At 43.2% G+C, this 26,751-nt stretch overlaps 1 protein-coding gene across 2 annotated transcripts in view; it reads right to left on the bottom strand.

The window, feature by feature from the left end:
• Positions 1-250: 250 nt before the first annotated feature.
• The window catches only part of LOC111152741 (gigaxonin), a 50,078-nt gene continuing 23,577 nt past the window's right edge, over positions 251-26,751 (bottom strand). Inside the window, exons 2-11 of one of the 2 annotated variants that reach the window (XM_022511336.1) lie at positions 24,829-24,943; positions 22,189-22,539; positions 20,040-20,257; positions 19,700-19,821; positions 16,082-16,194; positions 14,950-15,099; positions 13,954-14,090; positions 13,586-13,717; positions 3,450-3,559; positions 251-3,362 (exon numbers count right to left, since the gene is read on the bottom strand). In XM_022511336.1, the coding sequence (XP_022367044.1) occupies positions 3,181-3,362; positions 3,450-3,559; positions 13,586-13,717; positions 13,954-14,090; positions 14,950-15,099; positions 16,082-16,194; positions 19,700-19,821; positions 20,040-20,257; positions 22,189-22,539; positions 24,829-24,943 (1,630 nt within the window). In that variant the 3' untranslated portion in view covers positions 251-3,180. The remainder of the gene's footprint in view (positions 3,363-3,449; positions 3,560-13,585; positions 13,718-13,953; positions 14,091-14,949; positions 15,100-16,081; positions 16,195-19,699; positions 19,822-20,039; positions 20,258-22,188; positions 22,540-24,828; positions 24,944-26,751) is intronic. The other variant, XM_022511337.1, reaches the window with a different exon arrangement.

Below are 26,751 nucleotides of genomic sequence, written 5' to 3'. Positions count from 1 at the left end.
CCCCTAAAGAAATGGAAACACCAAGTAAGACTTCCTACCAACTACAACTCTATGAATATTTACACCCAACGTGAGTTTAACTCAGTAGTATAAACTGAAGGGCCATGGGCTCAAGAATTTATCTGAAGCACCAGAAGACAGTAATATATGTAGTCTTGAACTACAATTGAAAAAGTAAACATATAGAAACACACTTACCAAGTCACATAACACACACACACATTCTCTCCCTCTCACGCTTTTCCCTCTCGCAGGATACAAGCACTCTCACACACTCACAAAAAAAAATCCCAAACAAACCACTTCATTTTAAATTAAACACTTTCCTCTTCGAAAAATCTATATTTGGATGCATTAAACAAACAAACAAACAAGCCTACTTTAGACCGCAGCCTAGGAGAGATCATTTAAATATTCACTGACTCTAACCTGAGACAACTCTCCTTCTGTTGGAGGGATAATGAAAATACACTGCACTTCCCCCAAAGGTATTTTATTTAAAGTTTTAAGATCTATCCTCAACTGCCAATTCCAACCTATGCCTGGTAAAAGTGCCTTGTGAAAAAGAAGTATTAAAAAATTTATCAAGAAAAGATGTTTCAAGGCATAAGCGGAACGTTAAACCTGCATGAAATGAGTTAAAATTTATTTCACAATACCGAAGTCACGGTCACTTATCAAAAAAGGTCATAATTAATTTCCGAACATAATAAAATTAAATATATTCCTACACTTCAACGTGGTATTTTAATATATCTATTATATATAGGAAAATAACAGTTTGGCACTTAGCAGCTACTGTTGGTGATAGCATCCCATAATATGTGGCAAATTTATTTTAAAAAACATTGCCTAATTTCTGCAGCTACTGTGTCAATGAACTGCATAAAAAACTTAAAAAAGAACTGTTTTTATAAAATGAATTGACCAAGTCATGCAGGCACTGAAAATATTGCAACAGGGACTCATTCACTCCTAAACAATGAACTGTCTCCTTGGAGAGGCCTGGCGTAGACTGGGAAGAATTTTAAGCTTCAGAAATTAAAGAGAGAGAGTTGCTGACTGTCACGGCTTCCATAGGACATCAGTCACTGCTTTAACGTATCCCAGCTGCAACTTCTGAAGGCCAAGGTTCTGTTCTGTACAGGATATGCTACTAAAGAAAATTCACTTTTTCAGCGATTTGTTTCCCCTAAAAAAATGAATCTCTAATTGGAAAAAGAAGTTTGCTTTCTCTGCTGTGGTCGCGTGGCTTGTTTTGATGAAAAGATACCCCAGGCATCACTGGGAAGGTGTGCAGACTACAGCTGACTGGTACACAATAGAAAGAAAAAAAGGTCAGCTTTGCTTTATACACTGGATTTGACTGCGTTACAGGAACGTGTGGCAAATCTGGCCTAGTGCCTCTGATACAGAAGATAAACACCGCATGCCTTCTTCTACTAGGATCTCCTGCCACACACAACACTCTTTAGAACCCCCACAGGCAAGGCTTCTCCCGGCAACTTTTATAGCATTGTACTGACTCCTAGTAGGTGTAAGAAAAAAAAAAATCTGCAGAGAGGGGGTAACCCTTTTTTCTGTTCATGGTGCTGGGGGGAGGGGAACATAAGCCATGTTTCATACGCATGTTATTAACAGCATACAAGCATTCCATCTAGGAAGTTTCCAGAAGAAACTCCTATTCTCAAATTTGTAACCAAAGGATACATTTATACATTTATTAATTATTAAGACAAAATACTGCTTCTTACAGCCATTTACCAAGAGGGGGGAAAAAGCTGTAGGAAACAATTAGAAATGAAGAGCTCTGTATTAAATTGATTAGAAATCTGATATTGCATAAAATTCAAATTATGATGTCATCACACTTTGAAGTCTCTGATTGCACACTAAGGTGGCATAATTTGAATGGAAAACAAAGTATCTTATAAAATAAGTGCTACTAAAGACAGACTTTTTTCCCCCAACGGGAAGTGGGGTGACATGGGAGTGGGGGGGGGCAGAGGGTAGAGGAAGAGATAATTCGCTCTACTATGAACAGAATGAAATTAAGTTGAGGTAGTTTATTCTACCAGCCAAACTTTACTTATAACATAATTTGTCTAAAACTCTTGCTAGTAAACGGCACTGAGAAAATTCTGCTACAAAGACTAGATTCTTACGCAGGTGTGTGTTCCAAGACAAGTTTTCAATCCTAAACAGCAGTAAACAAGACTTTGTGTGCTTTCAGACAGATTGAAGTTTTTGATCCCTATATATTTTGTCTGGACAGTTTTTGTAGTCACAGCAGACCTTTATGATTTGTCTGACTTACGTCTTTCTTCTAGAAAATCTCCTACTCTGCTTAATAACCTCGTGTTTATAAAATGGTTCTGATTATTTGCAAGGAGGAACAGCACTGCATGAATCCTTCACAACTCCAGGAGAACTACCCCAGAAATTATGGCATGATGTATCTGAATTAATACAGAAGTTAGCAACTTCCCTTAAATTCACACGAGGGCTGCAACCTGACTCATGGATTTACTGAACCTTTAGATGACTAAGATAGAATGTCGTAAACCAGAAATTTTATCTTAGTTTCAATTCATGATAATACAGTTTAAAAAAGAGTCTTCAGACACAGTACTAGTAGTAAATGGACACTAACCGGCATACAGTCCAATCTAACATTTTAGGCACAAACCTTAATCGGTCAGGCAGGGTTAGGCATGATATTTCCTTCCAAGTGCAGTAGGAAAGCAATCTTGGTAGTTTGGATATGTTGATTTGCATATACGGATTTTTGTTTGTTTACCAAAGCCAGGTACTCGAACACAGCAGTCACTCAGATATGAGTTCCCTTCAGGGAAAATGCACCTTAGGATTTTAACTTCAATATTTTACATGATACTGATTCCCACTTCCCTTCTCCCTTTGACAGTGACTAGCCTCCGTTTGTCTGCAGACACATCTAAGTGGAGGACGGGATTCCTCCAAGGGAGCTTTTTCCACAGTTACGGGTTCTCCCCAACGAGAGCGGAACCTCAGGCTTCTAAGCATTACAGTAAAACCACCAGAGTTACCATACAAGGCCCGGCACACAGAGCAAGTTTCGGCTGCCACCTCTGTTCCCCTCGCAGAAAGCTGTGTCACGGTGCGTTTGGTCGGGAGCTTCGCCTCTGCTCCGGCCCCTCTTCAAGGTGAATGGACACGGATACGGAACAAGCCTTGCTGGAGCTGCAGGCGGAAAAGCTTGCAATTTGCAATGCGTAAGGCTGCGCACCCGGTGCGGCGAAGGTCGGACGGAAGGAGTGGCTTCGTGTGGTGCCAGGTCCCTGTGCTTCTTTTAAACTCACGCACGTAGTCGTAATTGGTACCTAGACCGTGAGAAGCAGCAGAGGTGACTCAACGTGCCTTGGCGTCGCTGGGAAACACATCCAGCAACATCACCACGAGGGTCTTACCTGTATCGAGGTCTCCGATAACGTAAATACTGGCTCCTATGGGCACAGCTCCGTACACAAAAGAGGAGCTGGCGGGGATGCACAAGTTCTGGTCGTTAAGATAGATCCATCTGCAAGCGAACACACGGGCAAAACCAGGGACGTCAAGAGGATGACCACAAGGTCTAGGAAGCCGACAAAACTTGGTGAGCCAACAGTACTAGGCACCGTGCCGGTTCAGCTCAACCCGCATCCCCACTGCCGGGCAATTAACCGCTGAGTTCCTTCCTGCCACTCTGGATACTAGTCTGGCCTGTGCTAGAATGTCGCCTATACTGAAACGTAAAGGGCAAGCGCTTTTCTACCTGCTTCTTTTGCTCAGCACCATGTTCCTGGGATTCATCTACACAGCTGCCGGCATCAATAACCTGTTTCTTTTTCAGTGGTATTCCACGACACGGAGAGACTAGAATCTGTTTATCTGCGCACCTGCCCATGTTCATGTGGGGGAGCTGCCAGTGTCTGGTTATGGTGAATAAAGCTGTTGTGGGCACTGGAGAGCGAATCGTCTTGGTGGATATCATGTCACGGAAGCGACTGGTTATATGGCTTAACGTATATTCCATCGGATAATAAAATGCTGCACTGTTTTCCAAAGGGCTGTGCCATTCTGCCTTCCGAGTAGCAACATCTGGGAATTCCAAACGCTTGGCATCACCTCCTGCTCTCACTCCTGACGGTCTTTCTGACTATGGCCGTGTTAGTGGTGTGGGCTTCCCTGAGAAGAGGGAGGCCGGCTATCTCTGTGTGCGCTCACCGGCCACTTCACCTGTCTTCTTTTGTGAAACGTCTGCTCAAAGAGTTGCTCATTTTTTAAATTGGGGTTTTGTCTTCCCACTGAACTGTAAGATTCTTTGTATTTTTATACAAGTCCTTTGTTAGATACATATATCGTGAATATTTTCCCCAGCTTATCGATTATCTTTTCATTTTCTTAATGGAGCCTTCCAAAGAACAGGTTTTAATTTTGACAAGTTCCATTTTTTTGTTGTTGTTGTTGCTGTTGTTTCGTTTTTTAGACAGTTCTTGCTTTCTGTGTCCTTCTAGGAAATCCCTGCCTATTCCAAGGTTGCAAAGGTTTTCCTCCCTATACTTTTTACTGGAGATTTTATAGTTTCAGCTTTTATGTTCAGGTCTTACAATGCATTTCAAGTTGCATTTTGGGCGTGGTGTGAGGCAGAAGTTCACCGGTCCTCCACACAGATATCTAGTCGCTCCAGCATCATTTGCTGAAGAGATGTTTCTTTCCTCACTAAATTGCCTTGGCACTTCTGCTGAAAATCAATTTAATAAGCACAAAAAGGATCCAGGGCTCCACAAAGAGGTGGCTGATTCCCCCGCTGAGAGAGAAAACACAAGAGGCATCTGAGGCATCTTGTGCTGCCAGAGACGAAGTGCTTAGAGAAGGGCGGGTGTGTCCAAGGGACACGGAGCTAATAGGAAGGTGTTCCCAATGGCCAAAGTTGGAACAACTGAGCAACAAAATAAATAATGAGAGTACCGGATTTATAACTCACAGAATAAAATAAATATTCCTGAGTCTATACTGATACAAGCAAGTAACTGAATACATCAAAAAAAGAAACAGGGAGAAGGGACAGGTCTTCTCTTTACAGAATTCCAGTTAACAAATGCAGACAGAATGAGGGAAATAGACCAGCATCAGGAAACCACCACAGTTATAGTGACCGCAGGATGGGTCCACCGACGGGTGCTTAATTAGTGGTCAAAGTTTGAGAAGAAATGGTGCATATTCTCAATGATCTCTTCCAGGATTTTTGTAAAGTAAAAGGAAAGAACGGCAACTTTATAGTGGCGAAACCCAAGAGGCCCCACCTTAACCAGGTAATCAACGTTAGTGTCACTGGTACTAAACATGGAGGCAGCATGTCCTCCTCAATGGCGTGCATCACGTCTGTGGTGTTCCTGCCAAAAATGCCCAACCTCAGCCTGATCATGAGAAATCATCAGACAAATCCAAATGAAGAGATACATGCACCAATTATCTTCAAGAATATCATGGTCATGAAAGGCAAGGAAAGACCAAGGGAACATCACAGGTTAAAAAAGACTAAAGAGGGGTGCCTGGGTGGTTCAGTGGGTTAAGCCTCTGCCTTCGGCTCAGGTCATGATCTCAGGGTCCTGGGATCAAGTCCCCCATCGGACTCTCTGCTCAGCAGGGATCTGCTCCCCACCCCACCTCCTCTGCCTGCCTCTCTGCCTACTTGTGATCTCTCTCTCTCTCTCTCTCTGTCAAATAAATAAATAAATAAATAAATAAATAAAATCTTTAAAAAAAAAAAAAAAAAAGACTAAAGAAACACAACACAGTGTGTTGTGGGATCCCGCACGGCATCTCAGAGCAAAGGGAAAAGAGAGCTGAGTGGAAGAGCTGGTGTAACTGGAGTAAAGACTAGGGGAACTTGGGTGGCTCAGTCGTTAAGTGTCTTTGGCTCAGGTCATGATCCCAGAGTCCTGGGATTGAGCCCCACATCAGGGAGTCTGCTTCTCCCTCTCCCCTCTGCTGTGTTCTCTCTCTCGCTGCGTCTCTCTCTGTCAAATAAATAAATCTTTAAAAAATAAAAAGACTATAGTTTACTTATTAATACTGTACCAACATAAATACCTTGGTTTTGATGTCGGCACTATGGTTACATAAGATGTTAACACAAAGAAAAGTTGGGTGAGTGGCTTAATGGGGATTTTATTTTTGCAACTTTTAAGTGTAAAAGTGTAAAATTAAAAATGTAAAATTAAGTGTAAAATTATTCCAAAATTAAAGTGGTTTTTGTTTAAAAAACAACCTTAACAACCGTAGATTCTGCTTTGTAATAATGTTCACTTAAGGTAACTGGGCCAATTTCCTTTCAACAGCTAACAACACAGCTGGGGTATAGCAGCCCTCCCAGACTCTGGAATGTATCTAAACCCTCCAGAACTTCCAGTGTCCAGGTCTACACTCGTTATTGGAGCAGACGGCATGTGGGCCTTATTCCTGTGTCTCTAACTCTGCCACCACGTGTCTGAGAAACCAGCGGCTTGGCCCGAGTCGTCCGGCCGTTAAGTACAAATGTGAAACTCTCTTACTAAGCACAGTACTTTGATTGCAAAGAACTCCTCCCAGATTTTTATAAAGTAGCAACTTCCATATTTTGAATTCTAAGAAACATGGAAGCAAAATGATTCGAGATCACGTAACAACTCAGAACACAGCTAAGGTGCAGCTGCCATATTCGAAATACCTTCACTCAACTTCTGATTCACGTTCCATCTGAATGCTGACTGGTATCCAGCAGTTTGCTAGAACTGGGAATACAGTTTGGCCGCTGGTGTCAAAATGACCAAGAAATAGGGGAAGGGAAACATTCTGGAACTGTCATTGAGAAGTGAAAATAGGGACTTGAAGAGGCCTTTGAAAGAAAATGTTTGAAAATATCAAACTATAACTGGCTTATTCACATTTTATGTCTTCAGGGCTAAACACAATTATCTAAACCTTGACATTTAAAGTCTTCCCAGGTTCTGAATCAAACAAAGCTGTTGAGAGTGTCCTCAGGCCTTGTCTGCTGCTGAACCCTACACCCAGGCCTGACCCCCGTGCAGAGGCACACAGCTCTTCCAGGCAAATCCATGATGGGGCCACGTGTATGCTCACGAGGATAACTGCCACTTCTAAATGAGCATCTACAACTAGACTGTTTACTGAAAGGCGTATCAGAATACAACAATATTTTGGCATAATTTTGTAGAGTTGAAAATCTCACATTCTTCTTCCCCGGAATAATTAAACAAAGCTCAAGAAATCAGGTTATGTAGATGATCTACCAAATTTGTTCCAAAGCAGATCAATGACTCAGAGTTCCTGAGTTCCAGAAAAACAATCCTAGATGATCTATTTCATATAACGCTGAAGCTTTGAATGAAATGAAACTAACATAAAAAACTGAATTGCAGCATGTCTTTAGCTGCAGTTTTTGTTTTTTTTTTTAACAGGTATAAAAGGCCTATGGTTTTGCCTTCTTTCTCTGCCATCTATCACCTCGTTGACCTTGGACAATTTAGCCAATCATCATCTGTGAAGTGGGGAGACCAAACACCACCACTAACATCCAAGGACTTGCAGGGATGGAAGGAAGCGGCCAGTGTAAATTACATCACATAGCACCCAGGACCCAGTGGGTGTCATTAAGTAGTAGTCACCTTTGTAATGGAGGAAGCAACAGTATGCCTTTAGTTACAATGTTTTCAAACACAGACTTCTTAGGACTTGAGGCTACCAGGATGTGTCCTCTGGTTGCTTAGAATTAGCAACGAAGGAGACTTTAGACTACAGCCTGGCTTGGAGCAGTGAGTTTCAGCAAGAGCAGTGTAGAAGGGAGAGACAGGCAAGGAGAGATGGCACAGGGCGGGGGGTGGGGGCAATCAGCTGGAGAGGAGAAGTAAAGACAGAGGGAGCTTTGGTGAGGTTTCTGTTTCCGGGGGGAGAAAGAAGCCCTCCCTTAACAAGCCGATCGCCCTGAGAGGAACTCTGGATAAGAGTTCCTGCTACAAACTCTAGGTGAGATACAAAAGACAAGTGCCTGAGGCCTCTGGAGACTGAGCAAAAGCAGGCAGATTTGAGAAAGGGAAACTGGAACCAGCAACCCAGGAGGAGGAGTTTCTGGATCTTTGGTAGCTTTGGCCAAAGGCGGCATGACACTGGCAGCTCCAGGGGGCAGAGACCCCATGAGAAGACCCGCCATCTTTGTGGCCGCTAGAATCAGGGCAGCCAGAATCTCCAGAGCGTAGGGAAGTCTCAGAAAGACGAGAGGTAGAGAAGGATGCCTAATTTTACATGCATGTGCTTGTCTCAAGTCTTGGACTGACCCCGGAACCGTGAGTGCTTATAACTGAGGCTGGCTTACAGAACCGGAGACAGGGTTGAGCTGCTGTGCGCTGCAGGCCTGACAGCCTGCCAGGAGCCGAGCCAGGGGCACGGCCTGCTAGAACTCTCAGTGCAACACTCTGAAGCATGGGAAGAGACTTCGGGGCCCCTCAATGGCATGTGAATGAACATGCCATTCACAATGTTCGGGATGCAATCCTGAATTACTCAACAAAAGAAAAGCCAGAAAAATGAGAACCCATTCTCGAGGTAACAAACCATACACAGACGCCAGCTCCAAGATAACTGAATGCCAGGAGATCCATCAGGTGGGGACCTGAATGTGGCCACTACAACTATGTTCAAAAAAGAAAGGGAACCATGCTTATGATGAAAAGATGGAGGTTTCAGTAAAGAAATGAAGAGATCTAAAATTCTACCTGAAGAAGCTGGCAAACAGAGGGCAGGATAAACCCAGAGAAGGTAAAAGAAGGAAATAATATAGACAAGAGCAGAAACCAATGAAACACAAAACACAATGGAGAAAATGAACCGCCTTGAAAAGATAAATGCAGTGGTGGGCTTTGCCAGTAGAGGGCGCTGGAGGGACTGCGAGGTTCGGCGGCGCCAAGGGCTTCTTTGCCAGGGTTGGTGTGCTTTTCTCCTTCTTCCCAAGGGCTTCTGCCTGCAGTGCGCAGGGGACCCAGAGGTGCCTGCCCTCAGCAAGGTCTTCTGCCACCCAACAGGCAGCGTCCTGAACCCAGTCGCCACACCATACCCTTGCAGGGCAGGGAGGTCTCTTTCCAGTTTGCCCCTTCTGGGTACTGCCCTCAGCCCTAAAGGTAGTAGTAGCTGCACTTGCTACAGTAGCTATTTCTGCACTCATTGTTAAGCACCTCTTCCTAGTAAATAATGATGTGAATTCCATTTTCTCTGTTCAGATTACCGGTGTGGTTTCTGTCTCTTGACTGGGCTGTGCCTGAAACAGATGTGGTCAGGAGCACGGCTCAGCTCCCCATGACTTGCAAAGGTGTCTGCAGTACTCGCAGCACTCCTAACCGTCAATCCAAACACCACAATGTCAGTAGAGTAGACCGACATGACGCTTTCATGGGACACCAAGGTGATCAAGATCTCCCTGGACTAACATATGGGAACAGCAGAAGTGATACACCCCTGAAGCCAGACAGTGCAGGGGGCCTGTCGGCCCTGACGGGCAAAAGCAAACTGCTTCTGGTGGCCCCTGCAAACTGGTACGAAGAAAAAGCACCAGGGGTCAAAAGCTGCGGACCAAGGCCAGAGTCTGTGTTGCATAAAGATACAATATTTGCAGAAAGACACTACATCTGGGACTAAATCTGTGATCAGTGTAACCACTGAATTACGTTTATGAAAGCACATGGACATTTTCCAAAATCCATCTGACTTTTCTACTTTTTCTAAATGACTGAAGTGGGGATATGAAAGGTAGCTCCATTCCTGGATTTTTCAAGTTCTTGACGGTGGCACTAATTTCTGTAAATTCCTCAAGGATGTAGAATTGCTTTTGGTTTTCCGTCTTGGTAGGAAAGTTAGAGAGACTTCCAAGCAGCCTCTCCTACCATAATGCCCACCCCCCACCGCAGGTCAGAGAATCAACATGGGGATTCTGCCCACTGTCAAGTATGTCTGCTCAATTACACATTCACGGGCCAAAAGATGAAACTGGCAGGTCCTGATTTCAGCAGTCACCATGACTGTTCTAGAGAAACAAAAGCGGGGCATCCATGCTGAGCATGTGCATGGAGGCCGTCAGACACAGGATGGATTAAGAAAGGAGCTGGAGTGCAGGACATGGGAGGGAAAAGACTGGGAAAGACTGAACATTTCTCTTAACCTCAGACAATGGAGGACCCCGATAGGGGGCTACATACTGTTATCTTTGTTTGGTGAGCAATGGGGAAATACCAAGAATTACCAGAAGGAGAACGACATGAGCAATGGGGAAATACCAAGAATTACCAGAAGGAGAACGAAATGACCAAAGTCAGATTAATCTTTCAATAATCTTTCAAAAACACAAACAGACCAAATGCACAGGAAAACTAGTTAGAAGGCTAATGCCATTGCACACACAAGGAGGTGAACACGGTAGGGCAGGAGCAGAGAAACGAGGGTGGGTGATCTGGAAAATATTCCAGAGTCTACAAAAGAAGACGAGACTTGGCAACCGATAAGATGTGAAGGATGAGAGAGAATCAGGATAAGCTTCATTGAGTACGGATAACTGGGAGGACGGTGGTATTAGAAGAGCAGGGACACCAGGAATCGAAACAGAGCTGCCTGTCATTCTGGATAATATTATTAAGTTGTTACTATGACCTGATAGAATTTATGGCAATTTCTTTGCTTTCCTTCAAACAGTTTTGCTTTTCATTAGAAACACAGAAAATAAGGTATGGCATTTTTCCAGGAAAGTTTTAACCTAAAAATAGGGAACAAAGGCAGGAAAGACAAGAGATTACTTAAAAACAATAAATGGTCTCCAATCTAATACAGATTGGTCCTCTGGCAACAGTTTCCACAATACGCAAATATAACATACTTGGAAACATCTGCTCTCTTGAAAAACAAACTACTGCTATATGTTATTTTCTTCCTATAGATTTTTACAGGGAAGCCTGTATTTTTAATGCAATGTAGAGTGGTGGCTGAAAGGTGGCCTCTGGGCCAGAGTGCCTGAGTTCAAATTCTAGCTCTGCTACTTGCTATCTGTGTGTCTCTGAACACATTATTTCACCTCTCTGTGTTCTGGTTTAAAAGAGGACTAAAAAGAGCACATAGGGACTGAGAGGGTTATTCTGAAGACTGAATGAGTTACAAATGAGTTAATACAAGGCACTTAGAGTTATGTATGCCTCCAGGGTCACTCAAACAAGTAAGAACCCTATAAGTTATATTGATGAAAGAAATCGAGCTTTCCTCATTCTATTATTTAAAAACTAACGTGGGGGACGCCTGGGTGGCTCGGTTGGTTGAGCAGCTGCCTTCGGCTCAGGTCATGATCCCAGCGTCCTGGGATCGAGTCCCACATCGGGCTCCTTGCTTGTCAGGGAGCCTGCTTCTCCCTCTGCCTCTGCCTGCCATTCTGTCTGCCTGTGCTCGCTCTCTCTCCCTCTCTCTCTCTCTGACAAATAAATAAATAAAATCTTAAAAAAAAAAAAAAAAAAAAACTAACGTGGGTGGGCTCCTGGTTGGCTCCGTTGGTAGAACATGAAACTCTTGATCTCAGGGCTGTGAGTTCTAGGCCCCATGTTGGGCCTAGAGCTTACCTTAAAAAAGTAACACTGGACAGCTCAGAAACGAGGAGACTACTAATCCATGAATTTATTTGGAAATGCTTTTAAAGATCAAGGAAGGAGGCATATTCTTATGTCTAATACTTATGAACTGAAAGCAAGTACTACACCTACGTTTAAAGCTTATTAACTATTAATATAAAACAACCTGACAGAAATAGAAAAGTTCTAGCAATTGATAGCAGATCAAGGGCAAACTGAGAAACTCTGCAGCCAGATTTAAGTCCTATAAACAAACAGGGACAGGGACGGGTGAGGCATACGTGGCCTTGATTCCCCCAGCGAACGAGTGGCAGCCTCTAGCTCACACTGCCCAGGCAGTACCTCGTTTTGAAGACGGCACAGGTCTGTATTTTATCAGAGACCAAACACACTGACCACTACTTATAAATGAAGTTGAGCAGACAGTCTCGAGAGTCACTTGGGCAGGAATTAACATGCTACTTTGCACCTTGGATGGTCGGCCTCACAACAATCTATGAAGAGAAATGTATAAAAGTCTGAAATGCTGCCCTACTCCCACCATAGCAGACATTCTCTAAACTGTTCTCATGCTTTGTCTAATAAATTTTCCTAGGGGGGGTCTACCCCTATAATTGATGGGGGCGGGGGGGAGAAAGGCTATGCAAATATCCTCACTTTGAAATACATTAAAAGTTAGGTAACATTTGTATGTATCTCTAAAGTCTTGGTAGCTGCTTATTGTTTGCTCTAATCTAAAATAGTATGAAATTAAATGTTGCCTTATGGCACCCCCTTCTGGTAACAGGATTGAAATACTGTAACAAGATGAATTTTCGCATGACCATTTCCCTCTATGATTTAGATAGTGCAGTTCAGTGCTTACCATAATAAAATGTGTGGGAGGAGAGAAGGGAAGGAGGTTGGTAGAAGCGTGCCTAGTCTACGAGACCAGTAAAGCAACCTGAAACAGATGTTTCGAGACTCTGTGACACCACACTTCATTCACCGACTCAACCTTCCATTGGGAGTCTAACACAGGCCAGGTATGATGCTGAAGTTAAGATCCATGGACAGCTGAGCCCAACCTTGCCCTCAAGAATCTTATGGTTAGGGTGCCTAGGTGGCTCAGTTGGTTAAGAGTCTGCCTTCAGTTCAGTTCATGATCCCAGGGTCCTGGGATGGAGTTCTGCGTCAAGCTCCCTGCTTAGCGGGAAGTCTGCTTCTCCCTCTGGCCCTCGCCCCTGCTCATGATCTCTCATGATCTCTCTCTCTCTCAAATAAATAAATAAAATCTTACCAAAAAAAAAAAAAAATCTTATGGTTAACAATTACAATGCAAGAGCCATGACCTGAATGTTATGAGATCACAGATGGAGGAGCCTAAACCGGACTGGGAGGTGTGAGGAGGCTTTCTTTAGGCAGTGATAATTATGCACAGTTTTGGAAGAGACTGTATTAACTGGATAAATATTGAAGGGGGATTTTAGGTAAAAGGAATAGTATAAAAGCACAGAGCTGAGATAATCAATAACATGTTTTGGGGAGAAAATGTGGCTCACTGTAACTCAAGTGAAGCACCTGTGTTGACTACAGCAGAAAGAATAGAGAAAGGCCATATCACAGAAGGCCACACGCTAGGTTAAGGAGTTTAAATTTTCTCCTAAAAGCAATAGGGAGCCAATAAATGATTTTAAACAACCAAGGATCAAGGTCTGATATAGGTTTCAGAAACACCGTTCTATGGTTTTAAGCTACGAATACTTCTGAAGTCTCTGACAAAATCTCTAGTAAGCTCTAGGCATATGTCCCAAATAAACAAGATAATTCAGTCAAGTCGCTTGAAAACAAAACAAAACAAAACAAATTGAAGACATGACTCTGAAGGCAGAGAGGAAAAGTTCCACAAGTTATGTGAAGCCGTTCAAACTCACCGTTTAAACTCGTCATGGTAGAATTCAGACTTGCAAGTGACCATCTCATTAGAGCCCTGGACGTCCTCCCGACTTCGGACGCCCCCAAACACGTATAGCTCCATGGCCACGCCGCAGGCCACAGCTCCAAATCTGAAAGGCGACACACAGCACATCAGCTACTGGATTTACAACTCATGGCCCAATTCCCCAGCTCCTCTTCTGCTTGTTTTAACTCTGCAGTGTTCAGGGTTCCATGCATATGTGGGTCTTCCTTTTCCAGAAATGGATTTTTCACGGACTTTTATAGAAACCAAATGCCAAGACAAGTGAAAGGTTCATTTGAAAGAAACGGGGCACCTACATGGTCCATGCCCGCATTCTCGTACCTTCTCTCCTTCAGCGGACAGATCGCAGTCCACTGCTGGGTCCTTGGGTCATAACATTCCACGGATTCAAAGAGTTTTCCATACGACCCTCCTCCCATGGCATAGATTTTCTTTTTCATAGCTGCATAGCAGCCGATCTGGAAGGAGAAAGCGAGGTGGGGAGAAAACACTTACTACTCACGCGACACAAACACCCACTTTAGTCTAGAGAGCACCACAGGGTGTCTGGGAAAGGATTTGATTTCTAATAGTAAAACCATGGTATTTTCCAATACTAGGAAGACAGGATTTTAAAAGCAAGAAGAGGAGGCTGTACACGTAGCGTCTGTTAACGCCATCTGACGTGACTGTGCTCAGTGAGATACGTAAATGACCCAAATTTTTAAAGAGCTTTCCAGTCTCTCCATTCTTCCACAACTATTTGAAGATTCCAAGATTGAGATTCTGTCGAGCAACATGTCATTCAATTCCTGCTCCAAATGAGTTAAGCATAGAGAGTGGGAGCACAGCACCCAAGGTGTAAATATCCACAAGACTGGAAGCTTCGGTGTGAAGAAGAACCCCTCCCTCCCAGCCCAGAAAACAGGAATAAGGCAGCCTGTGCTCTAAACGGCTAACGGAAGCCAAGTTTTCGCTCTACTCTGGACGCAGTGGCCGTGCTTACCTGCAGACTGTCTCTCCTCAGGCCTGCCTGATCATTAAGACAAGGTTGGAAGACCTGGCTGCTTCCTAGGTTAGCGTGCTCATGAAGCGTTTGTCAAGCGCAGGAGTGGGCACAGCATTGCATCGCAGAGCCCCGTCAGGGTGAGCTCTCACATGCACTCCATCTCCTGTCCGGGTGTCGGGCTGATGACAATGAAGGCAAGCCACCGAAAGTGACAGAAGTCTGTGACCTTCCCTCTTTCAACACTATCGATTGTAGTGAAAGGTGGATGTGGGAAAGGAAGAAAGGCTAACCTTAAAACCCAATCTGTAATCACAAGATATGGTTCTCACCTTTCTAACCATGGTCAGGTCAGGTTGCTTCGTCCAGGTTTTAGAATAAATGTCGTAACACTCCATGGAAATTAGCTCTTTCTCACCATCCTCTCCTCCTAAAATGTACAGCATTCCGTCTATCTCCACAATACCAAAATTATGTCGTGGCTGAAAAGACATCAAAGCTCTCTTTATATAAAAAGCCAAACACCAGACTGAAAGCAGATATCCACACATTTAATAAAAACTACAGATACCATCACATTCCAGAGTTTCAGCAAAGAGGTGTCATGCTCAAAACCATCTCTCTCAGACATGTGCGATTTTCCGAGCAGCTCACCTTTCTGTCATGAGAGACAGAACCCAATCTAGGAGTTATTCAAAACAAGGGAATTACATGCGTGATAAATTCACTGGTGGAGTCACCATTTTGTACTCACCATTGCTCACAACAACAAGAACTATTACCTTCTGGTTCAATTAAACTGTGTTTAGCAATGGGCTAAAGTGCTTCCAAATTGCTGTGTGAAAGACAAGGAAGAACCCCAGCAAGAGCTCTGCCTTAGAGGCTGGGAGAGGCATGGGGAAGTCGGGCTCCTGCTACCGCCAACTGGAATGACAGAAGCCTGAGGGGACATTTGTCAACAAATACTTGCTTAGTGTCCCTGCTGTCCCCTCTGTGCCCAGTGCTGCTCTAGTACTAAAGACGGAGCCCTCAGCAGCCAGACAAAATCCCCAGCCATCAAGGAGTTTGTGTGAACAATTAAAAAATATCCAGTATTTGAGAAGGTATCGCGTGATATGAAGAGAAAGTAAGTGGGTGGAGACAGAAGAGCTGAGGGGCAGGAGGGAAGGCCTCCCTAGGAAGTGCCACATGGACAAACACCAATGGAAGCAGAGAACAAGCCACAAGGGTGTCTGGCAAAGGTTCCAAAGGAAGAGTGTGTGTAGGTTTGAGGAAACACGAGGAGGTCTGATGGACCAAAGGAAGACACCAAGAGAGGAGCTGGGATGGTGGGCACTAAGGCAGTGAGCACAGGGTGTGGCAGGGTCACCGTTTCTCTCCTTACATACACACAGATGCAAAACAAATGAAAGTGCTAAAGGGAAGACAGACACTCTACCAAACAAATGAAAAAGAACGTTTTACCTCATTCATCGGTGGCAATGCCGTCCACGTGTTCGCATCTGGGTCGTATTTTTCTCCTGAACTCAGGGTCTGCTTATTTTCATCTTGGCCCCCAAATACGAACAAGAATCCCTCTGTAAAAATCAAATGAGACATACGAGAAAGTTGAAACTTCAGTCTTCAATTCCCATCTCCTGCTGAGTATAAATGGCACAGCTGTAGAGACAGTATCTGGAGGTAACTTCTCTAATGACAACAGTGGATTTGAGGTTTTCATCAAAATTCATTCGATCCTTGGTGAGAGAGGCTAATTCACATCTGTGGCTCACTTTGGCCATTTCACCTCACTCAGCATCTGAGTGGATTCCCACTACCCTATAGCGTGCAGCCCAGACTGGCACCACCTACACAGACACCAAGCAGCTCTGCCTATCCTCATCCCCCTGTGATTCCCAGACAACCTTTCATCCACAGCCCACATCTGCTCGTTCAAGACCCAGGAGCACTCAGATCTGGGGCACCTGTGCAGTTCATGTTCAAAACAGGATTTAAGAGTCACTGTTGAACTTCCTATTTCAGGTAATGGTGGATTAGGTTATTCATACCAACTCTTGTGCAAAACAGCTAAATTGCTGGACAAAACATTTTTTGTTTTATTTTGTCCTTTTGGACAAAACATTTTTGAAATAAAATAATCTTAAAAGAGAAGAAGGCAACAGGGCAATATGGCAAAGCTGAAAGGAAAAGGGGGAGCTGGAGAGGTCACCACCCACGGAAACCATTTTGCTTTGAGGGCATTCACCAATCTGGGAAATTTCCAAACTTTCTTATAATGGCTTTGAGGGCATGAAGGGACAAAAATCAAAACCCCAGGCCCACAGGAAGTATGACTTCTGGCAGGAGAGCCTCTCCAAAGTTTAACCAGAACCAGAAACCAGATTTAAATTTCCTTCCTTGTCTAGGAGATTTCAAGGTTTGGGTTTGATTTACAGCAATTCAATTCCAAATGTGCAGTGTTTATAGGCAACTGGAAGAAAGAAATGTAAAACTTGTATGGAAGAAAATATCCTTACCTAATCTTTAGATTCTAATATTCTAAAATTTTAAAGCATCAAATTATTCCTACAAGTAATTTTTACTAAAATGATCACCACCCAACCAAAGATACTCGGACACAGAAACTAGACTCCGTGAAGAACTGACAATAGGAATTAGTCTTACAGAGACTTTAAATTTCACATATTGGACTCTCCAGAAAGATGATAAAATGACAATGCCTACTATGTTTAAAAATGGAATGACAAATTTTTTACGAAGATTTTATTTATTTATCTGAATGTGAGAGAAAGTGAGCGAGCGAGCTTGAGTGTGGAGGAGGGTCCAAGGGAGATGGAGAAGCAGGCTTCTCACTGAGCAGGAAACCCAAGGTGGAGCTCAATCCCAGGTGGCCCCTGGGATCATGACCCGAGCCAAAGGCAGACACTTAACCAACTGAGCCACCCAGCTGCCCCCTGAAGGACAAATTTTAAGAGAACTCTTAGAAAAAGGGGACTGTAGAAGTGACACAGCAGATCTGCAAAAGATTTAAAGAGAATCTCTAGGAATAAAATAAGAAAATAAAAACATAAAATTTGAAAAAATTAACAGATGGGTTTAATGGCAGATCTGTCACAGTTAAAGAGAGAACTCATTAAGCGAAGGGTAAATGAAAAGAAATCATAAAGAAGGCAACACACAGAGAGGCAAAAACATGGAAAACAAAACAAAGCAGAGGTAGGAGGCTAAGGACAGAGCAAAAAGGTGTAGCCATGTTTAATCGGACTTCCAAAAAAAGCAAAGAGGACGATGGAACAGAGGCAATACCTGAAGATGTAAAAATGAGTAAGAATTTTCCAGATCTGAGGAAAGACCAAGCCACAGGGTCAAGATGCCCTAAAATTCTATATCCAGCACAAGTATCCTTTAAGAATGAAGGCAAAACAATGACATTATTAGACAAAGAAATCAGTGTTTGCTCCCAGTAGACCCACAACAAAGGAAATTCAAAAGGATGGACCTCAGAGAAGGCAAATAATCCTAGATGGAAGGTCTGAAGAGTAAGAAGGAAAAACAAAGAAAGTGGTGAATATGTGAGTAAATCTACACACTTTCCTCTCTCTCCGTATGTTCCGAATATATATATATATATATATATATATTTTTTTTTTCAAAACATATGAATTCAAAACAGATGAATCGAACTCATTTATATGTAGATACTTATTCATAAACAGTCATATATTTTAATACTGCAAGACTGTGAAACAGTAGAAATGCACTTGGGCTTTTATAACTTGAGAATACAGGCTAGGGTATCTATGATGACTTTCAAAGGAATATAGACAAAGAATGTAACTTCTAACCTGGAAGAGAGGGCACAAAGTGAAGACCCCCCCCCCCCAAAAAAAATCCATCAATTAAAAAAAAAAAGAAAGGCAGGAAAAGAAGAAACACAGTACTGGCTGGACAAATAGGAACCACTCAATCATGTCACAGCTTTGCTCGGTACAACCAGACACGACCCCATCCTCATTGTTCAATGTTTCTGAAGTACCAACCCCTCTAGGAAATCTCAGAAAATCTGTGATATAGGAAATGTTGTGGCAGGTGTGCATGTGTGAAAATTTTGAATAGATGTACATATTAAGGGAAGGAAATGTAAGGAAGCTAATTCTGAGAAGAGAGAACAAGAAAATCAGACTCACATCCTGTCAGCTACACTACTGCATTCACTGCTTATATTATTATTGACAATAAGTTCAACCATCTTGGAACCCAAAAAATGATTCCATTTATGTACTATAGTATAGCTTCAGCCATTTCTATAATATGGAATGGGATGGTATACCTTTCAAACTCTTTAAAGTAATGTTAGTGGGCAAGCAGAGACTATACAGTATGAAGGATTCCAGGAAGACTGTTGATAATAAGTGGAATTTAGTGAAATGGCACTTATGGGTGAACTCAGAAGAGCAGAGCAAGGTGAAAAGAAAGGGAACAGTCAGAAGGCCACAAATACAATCTCTCCTATCACCTCCTTGAGTGAGAGCTTTGAATAAGGTAGAGCTGTTTTCAAACTCGTGGAGGTCAAGTGAAACACGCATAATGTAGTAAAGTAACTTAAACCATTGCTAATGTTAAGTACTGTTTTATAAAGTCTCACACGAAATGTCTGCTTTGACAGAACACCTTTATTTTTCATAGTTACTGTAATTCTAAATTGCATGAATTAAAAAAAAAGGGACTTTTATGGCTCAAGGGAATTCTGTGTTCCGGGTGTGGCCACATAGCTAACAGGCAGTAGGTAAGAGTCACTGAATGTTGCTCTTCTATCAGTAAGTCATCAAGTGAAATGCTCTTCCACTAAAGTCTTAAAAATAGCTACATATTAAAGATTCAGGAATAATACAGACTGACAGAAGGCACTCTTCTCCTTACAAAGTCTTGAAAGCAAGAGCTACACAGAAGATGTCATCATGGAGATAGTAAAATTATCTCTTAAAATTAAATCTCTAAAAGGTTTTGAGTCATTCCGTACAACCCTGAAATCACATATTTACTTGATCTTGTGTTTAAGTAAAATTGACCGCAGAATGGTACCTGCTGAGAGAACTCCGTGGTTAATTCTTGGCATGCTTAAAGGGGCCAGTTCAATCCAAAGCTGCCTATTAGGGTCATAAAGAGGGCACATACATCGCATCGCTGCTGTTGGTTTCCGTGAACTAAGGAAATAAATAATTGATTAGCAGTTAATGTGTTTTATATAGTTCTGCTTATAATAACTATGACTAGTTTTACTGCTCTAAAGAATGTTTAAAACATTTTTAAAAAATCTATTGCTATTATGCTTAGACACCAAAAACAATACCAAGAATTCCTGTTTACACGGAAAGAGCTCTTCCCTTCTACGACCTTTGAAAGGAAGCACATCCATACTTACACTCTCTCTTCTCCGCCAACAGTCACAATGCACTCCGAGTAGCCCCGGGGCTTGAAGTTTGCGAGCATGGCCTCCCCCTGCTGCGGCTGGCTCAGTGGTATGTTGTTGCACTCTCTGACGATTTCTCGTACTAATGGTTCATTGAGCATCTGTTCCCGTAAGTAGCTGGAGTCTAACCCTGAAACCCACAGCGCTGACATCACGTCCTTCATGTGAACCTGCACAGGAAGGTAGGAAGGATGGGGAGAAAAAAATGTAGGACGCAGCACATGGGGTTTTAGAACATGCGCTTTCTGACTCACGGAAAAGCCGAAATTGTTCAAGGATCAGCAGTGGGCAAGTCACCAGCGCCAACCCCTTTCCTTTCTATTTCCCCATGGTCTTGATAAAGACAAGCTTAACCTAAAGAATAATCAGTTCAGATTTATCTGTGAGGTATCGCAGAAAAGTTCCAAGCAGCTTTCTTTACACGCGAGAGGGTCACTGGGCTGCAGGGGCCTTATTTCACAGAGTTGGACACGCTAGGAGTTCAATCGCATTTACAGGAACATTATACATAGCAATAGCTTAATTCAGGCCGGGAAAACAGATAATCAAAATCCATCAACATTAACATTACAAGAAAAATAGAAAAGCAAGAGTTCAGAAAAATTCTGAGTACTATGTATTTCTTCATTATTATTGTTAAAAAATACCTAACACATATAACATATAACACACACACGAGGTGAAACTCCTTAGTAGACTAGTTTTTCTTGCTTTTGGAACAGTCATTTGAAGGTATACTGTTCCATGTCCTGAGTGGTAAAGCCAAAAGAGTCCATGAGGAATGAGCTTCAGATTGGCCAGAGGTTGGACTGCCTCTAGTTTCCGCGGCAACCTCACCAGGACAGCTAGTGACTGTGGTCTCTCTGAGCAGCAGTGAACTGAGAATTCTTGTATCTCCTTTCCTCATCTACCCAACTAATGTGGAAAACCAAACGCGAGCTGTACTGCCTGTCCTGAGACTACAACCACACATGAGTGTGGACTTCTTTTTCATTCCTGTGTAACAGTTTCCGTCTGTATTACAGTAGTCCACATTTTCTAAATAAGCCTATAGAATTTTAAAAATTACAAGACCGTCACTAAAACCGAAGTCAGCAGTTGCTGAGAACCACTAACAATGCGATTATACATTTTGAAAACTTCCCTGACACCTAACATGGTTCTTTCTTCGCATACAGCAATTGAAGCTGGTGTCTCTCAATATTGGACTTCGAGCTCTGTGATTCTGCTCCCTCCCCCACTGCAGTGACAGTTTGGATCTAAAGCCTGGTATTCTCTGAGACCCTTCCTTCTCAGCTGTTGCTCCCAGAACCTTCCCCTCTGACTGTACTGGCCCACCGCAGAATGCTTTCTGGCCTTCTGCTGAGTGCTGTCAATCACTCCAGGGAGAGCCCACACCACAGAGTTTCCTGATGTCCACTCCCCTGCCCCGTCTGCCAGAGCTGTGTGGGTCCCTCTCACTTTGCTGCCCACATCAGAGTCCTGGGTCCGCCCAGTAATGGTGCAAAGATGGGTGCTGAACAAGAGAGCGGGAACCCTGCATTTCTAAAGTCCCCAGCTTAAGCTTGAAATGCATCTTCCCGCTAAAAGGAATGCAGAAAGGATATTACGGTCCTTACAAGTATTAATATTCCCATTGGCATATTATGAGTTTCATAAGCTTTTGTAGTCTGGTCTGAAAGAAATAACCACTTGATCCTATGCAATGGTCCTATGTAAAGATGCACCATAGACATCTTTTACCTTATTTTTGTTAAAGATTTTATTGGAGAGAGAGAGAAAGCAAGAGAGGGCATGGGGGGAGGAGCAGAGGGAAAAGGAGAGAGGGAAGCAGACACTCTTCTGAGCACGGAGCCCGATGTAGGGTTCGATCTCAGGACCCCGAGATCATAACCTGGGTCGAAATCGAGAGTTAGAGACCCAACTGACTGAGCCACCCAGGCGCCCCCAGACATCTTTTAGATCACAAGTCGGTAAGCCTTTCGAGTTGAAGGGGAAAGAGAAAACACCCACACGGTGGAGCCCATCAATAAATGAATGAACGAGCAGAATCAGGAAGGAAGCAAAAAGGCAGTCAGACCACGTTATAAACCACAGGTACCTTTCTCAGTTCTGTGTCATGTGCTATCCATCGAATTACCGCTTCAAACACGTATCTTTCGTTGCCGACATTTAACTTCTCGAGAGAAATCACTTCTTTAAGCTTCTGCGGGCTGAGTTCTAAGAACTCTTCTGTGCTGCTGACGTCGCGGAAATGAGTCTCCAGGTACTCCGTGGCCAGGTAGCGGACATGGTGCAGGCAGTAGTGGAGGGCGAAGTCACGGATGCCGATGCAGTTCTCAGCGGCGATGCAGCCTTCCAGAAACTCACAGCACAGCGTTTTGAGATCCGTCAGCAGGAGCAGGTCCGCTGCCTGTACAACATCTTGGATTGTATCTTCGTTCAGCCGGATCTGCAAGAGTATCATAAGTATTTCATGCTTCGATGTACGTATTTAGAGCCCAGACCGCTAACCTATCAGCTGAACCACATGAAAGCTCCCCTTCTGTGGGCAGCTTCACACACTGTGGCCTGGTGCTTCTTTTTCAAGAGGAGCTTCAGGAGCTTCCTGATGAACAGAACGTGGCTGGTTGACTTTTCCTTGCACTGCCCTTGCCTTACCCACATGAACTATCACGAACCCTTCCCGGGTACACGGTCCACATTGCTCGCTTCTAGAACTAAATGGCTGAAATGCTTGGGAGGTGGACCGTGCCGCCTTCTGTGGTAAACTGAAGAGGGTTTCTTTAAACGCCATCACCCAAACTGTGGCAAATCCTGCCTCCAGATACACCATGTTCCGTCTTTTGCTGGATGGCATGCCAGACACACCACACCGGCCCCTTGGAGAGGGGAGGGCCACGTCATTCTGAATGCCAAACATCGCATTTGGTACAACACATACACCCTGGTCTCACAGCTACTTTCTGGAAGAAATCCCTAAGGTAAGATTTCTTTGTTTATCACGATGAACTTCACTTTTCCTTAATCTTCTGCTGCTTCTTCCTCCCACCTCTTGCAACACACAGGTGATGTGAAGAACCAAGCCTCAAAAATACGGCCACAATCACAACTCTCCAGACTCTCCTCTCCCACAGAACGGACGCTGGTCCAACACTTGGAAATGAGGAGGGGCTCCAGAGTACAGGAGAGCAAGTAAAGTACTGTCCCATTTCACACACTGTGTACCGCAGATTCAGAAGAAGAATGTATGACTGCCAATCACCTTATAAAGTGAGCAACAAAACTGTGGAAAGAAGTGTGTCGAGTAAGTCACAACTAAGGGGAAATCTCCCATTTACTTGACATATTAAGTTCAGCTACAGGACAGCAAATGGCTGTATGCCGGTCAGAGGCAGGCATGCAAGAAAATATCCACATTCCATCCTGATCAAACTGAACTGCCAGGTCAGGAGTCCGTTCTAACTGACATCGCAACTATGGCTGTAAACCATAAGTAATTTTTTTTGGTCTATTTTTCTTTTCTTAAGCCATAAGTAATTTTAACTGGGAACTAAACACAGAAGTCAATCTGTAAGTAAGGTTTCAAGATTCAAATCCAAGCCTGAATGGGAGTATGTTCTTACTGGCTTATAACTTGTTATAGCTGCTGCTGAACTGATTTTGAAAAGTTAGAGGACAGGCTGCTCCTCAGCCTGGTTTTGTGATGCTTCCATATCTTTAATATTTTAAGGACTGTCCCCAAATCAATCTAAATTCATTTATTTTTAACAAGCATACACATAACCTTACATGCACCCCCACCCCCGTGTTCAGAGCAAAGAAAAGGGGTAACATCATGAAATTAACCCAAAAACTTCAAAAAGAATGGCAATCACCGAGGTTGACCAAACGAATATAACCAGAGAAGGCAAGCAGTATGTTAGAAAACAGGTAGGAGGTGGCTCTTACAAACAGGAAAGGTAAAATAAGATGAGGAAGGAATAGGGGACAGAGTAAGAAAGAAGCCCTCGAAAAGAGTAAAGAGAAAATGCATTCTCACATAACAAAATGTAAGATACACTAACTTCTTCCTGTTAAAAAATGAGCACCAGTTCAACCTATGATTATTCATAAGAGCCCCCATGCTACACTTTAAATCATGAAATCTGGGGTAGGGGCCTTGAGGATGGTAAAGAAAAAGAAAGAAGTCTAATCATTTAACACCTTCTTCCCTGGGTTTCATTAAACCCCAGGCAGAGAGATAAAGGGACATCAGCAAGAATGGGGTGTGACAGGGATGTCAGTCCTGCTGACCCAGGCATCATGAATCCAATGCAGGGGCCTGTCATTTGTGTGAACCTGAAACTCTTTATTTCTATAAAATAATTCCCACTGCCCAAGGAAGCTCCCATTTCCAGGTTATGGGGTACAGAGCAAGATGGGAATTAAGGTTTGAAAACATAAAGACAGCCATGAAAGGAGCATCCCAGGTCCCTCCCATCTCACAATGGAAGGTGGCGATCAGAATGATAAATACAAAAACTGGGACTGGGCTAAGATTTTACTCAGTCTGCTCTTCTTTTAAGAGCAGGGCCCCAGAAGAACAGTTGGGCAGCATTCCCAGCAGGAGAGATGCGTCACGCAGACAATGGCAGATGAAGAGGACAGTGTTGCTGGGTCACAGAATGGATGACGGAGACCCTCGCCCTGAGCCCGAGCGGCCTCTACTTAGTCTTCCTCCCTGTGAGTCTCATCATACCTGCCCACTGAAGATGTAATCCAGGATCTCTCTCATAACCATTACCGATATCCCTTCAAGTTCAATCTTATAGGTTGATCCATCATCTTTTGGAGGATTATAGTTTAACTTTGTCCTAAGAAAGGGAAAAAAATGTAAAATTTCTATGAAAGAACAGAAATAGCTATAAATATTTATGTACTAAAACTCTATAAAGTAGATATTTACAGCATATGAACCCCACCTAGGAAATATAATTTGTTAACTTTAGATTAATATACATATACATATATTTATAACTTCTGACTACAAAATACTTCTTCCAGGATTCAGAATGCTATTTCTGAAAAAACAAAACAGACAACCATAGCTAAGAGTCACCTGAGTAAGGATCTCTACTTCACCCTGGGAGCCCCAGCTCTGTTAGGCTTACATTTTTTTTTCATGTATTTAATTATCCAACTATTTTAAATAATGTAATAAGGACACCACAAACATCGCACCCAAAACACAAGCTAGGACCTTGACAAGAACCTGCTTCTACCCAGATGTTCCTTTTAACCATCCATCCCTCTGTTCTCCCCATCGGAAGTAACTATCGTCCCAAATCCCATGTCTGATTTTCCCTTGCTTCTTTGTTATTACTGTACCCATTAAACCACTCTCCTTGTGGCTGTGATCTGTACCGCCCTGTCACTCAGGTGTGGAACACCTCTTCATGTCTGTGGCTATATGTGTTCCCTCTTCTGTGAAACACATGTTAAGTTTAAGTCTTTTGTCATTTTTTAAATGGAGTTAATTGTCTTCATATGGAAGTGTAGGAGTTATTTATTAGATTCTTGATATTAAACCTCTGGCAGACTTGGCATGTTTGTTTAAGGCAATGAATAATTTGAAGAATCATTTTTCATGGTGAATAAGTTTTTTCTGTCTTGTTGAAGAACTGGTACCTTACCCAAGGTCTAAACAATGTTCATAATTTAGCAGTGAGGAAAGGTAAGACACAATCTAAACTGCACTTAAGAACCCCCCATCCCTTGAGGCTGGGAATTGGTTAAATGAGGCAGCTATCGAAGGAGGGTGAGAGATGAGCCAAACACAGACACAGGTTGACAGAGGTAAGAAGGAGCTGAATTCCAAGGTCCTGCCTCCCCATATACACACAACTCCCATTAGATGCTCCCCACCCAGCTCCAGGGCAAGGTAAGTGATTTACATTGTAAAGAATATAAAACAGAGGGTGGGTCTCTGGACAGGGGGGATATCAGACACATCTGAGGTAAGAGCACTACACAAAAACAGAACAAATAGAATGTTTACATAGTGAATGCTGAGACCATCAATCTTTTTTCCCTCAATTCTGTTCTTAAATGTTGAAAGCCAGAACTACATCCTCCAGGTAAGAAACTAGAAGACTCTTTGGAGGTTCTGACCAGCCCTGAAAGGAAAGACCTAAAGCTATGGACACAGGTCTGCCCCGAGAGCACATGACCTCAAACTTCGGGAGGAAAATTATTTCCAACCTAGATTTTGATAACCAGCCAAACTACCAATCCAATGTCAGGACAGAATAGATATTATCAGCTACACATGGTCCCCAAACAAATTATTTCCCTTGCGACCTTTCTCAGTGTGCTGGTGGAAAATGTGCCTCAACAGTCAAGGGAGCAGATCAAGAAAGAGGAGGATTTCAGTAACTAGAAGACATGCTCCAACAGGGGAAAAAAGGGAAGTCAATGTAGGGAATGGTACGGAATGGCCCTAAGCCAGCAGCTAGTAGAAGTAGAAGGAGGAGGCCGTGGGAGACCCTGAAAAATGAAACTGATGGGATGAAATTGATGGGATAATGTATCTGGAGGTACCAAGAAAGTATTTAGGCAATCTTGTTTCCTTCCTGTATTTGTCTGCTATTCCTGCCTCTACAGTTTCTACTGAACTAAACAG

Source organism: Enhydra lutris, unplaced genomic scaffold (genome assembly GCF_002288905.1).
Source record: "Enhydra lutris kenyoni isolate GAN:26980312 unplaced genomic scaffold, ASM228890v2 scaffoldscaffold30, whole genome shotgun sequence".
NCBI classification, from domain to species: Eukaryota; Metazoa; Chordata; class Mammalia; order Carnivora; family Mustelidae; genus Enhydra; species Enhydra lutris.
The sequence above is the reverse complement of the archived record's forward strand: the minus strand, read 5'-3'. Positions and strand labels throughout refer to the sequence as shown.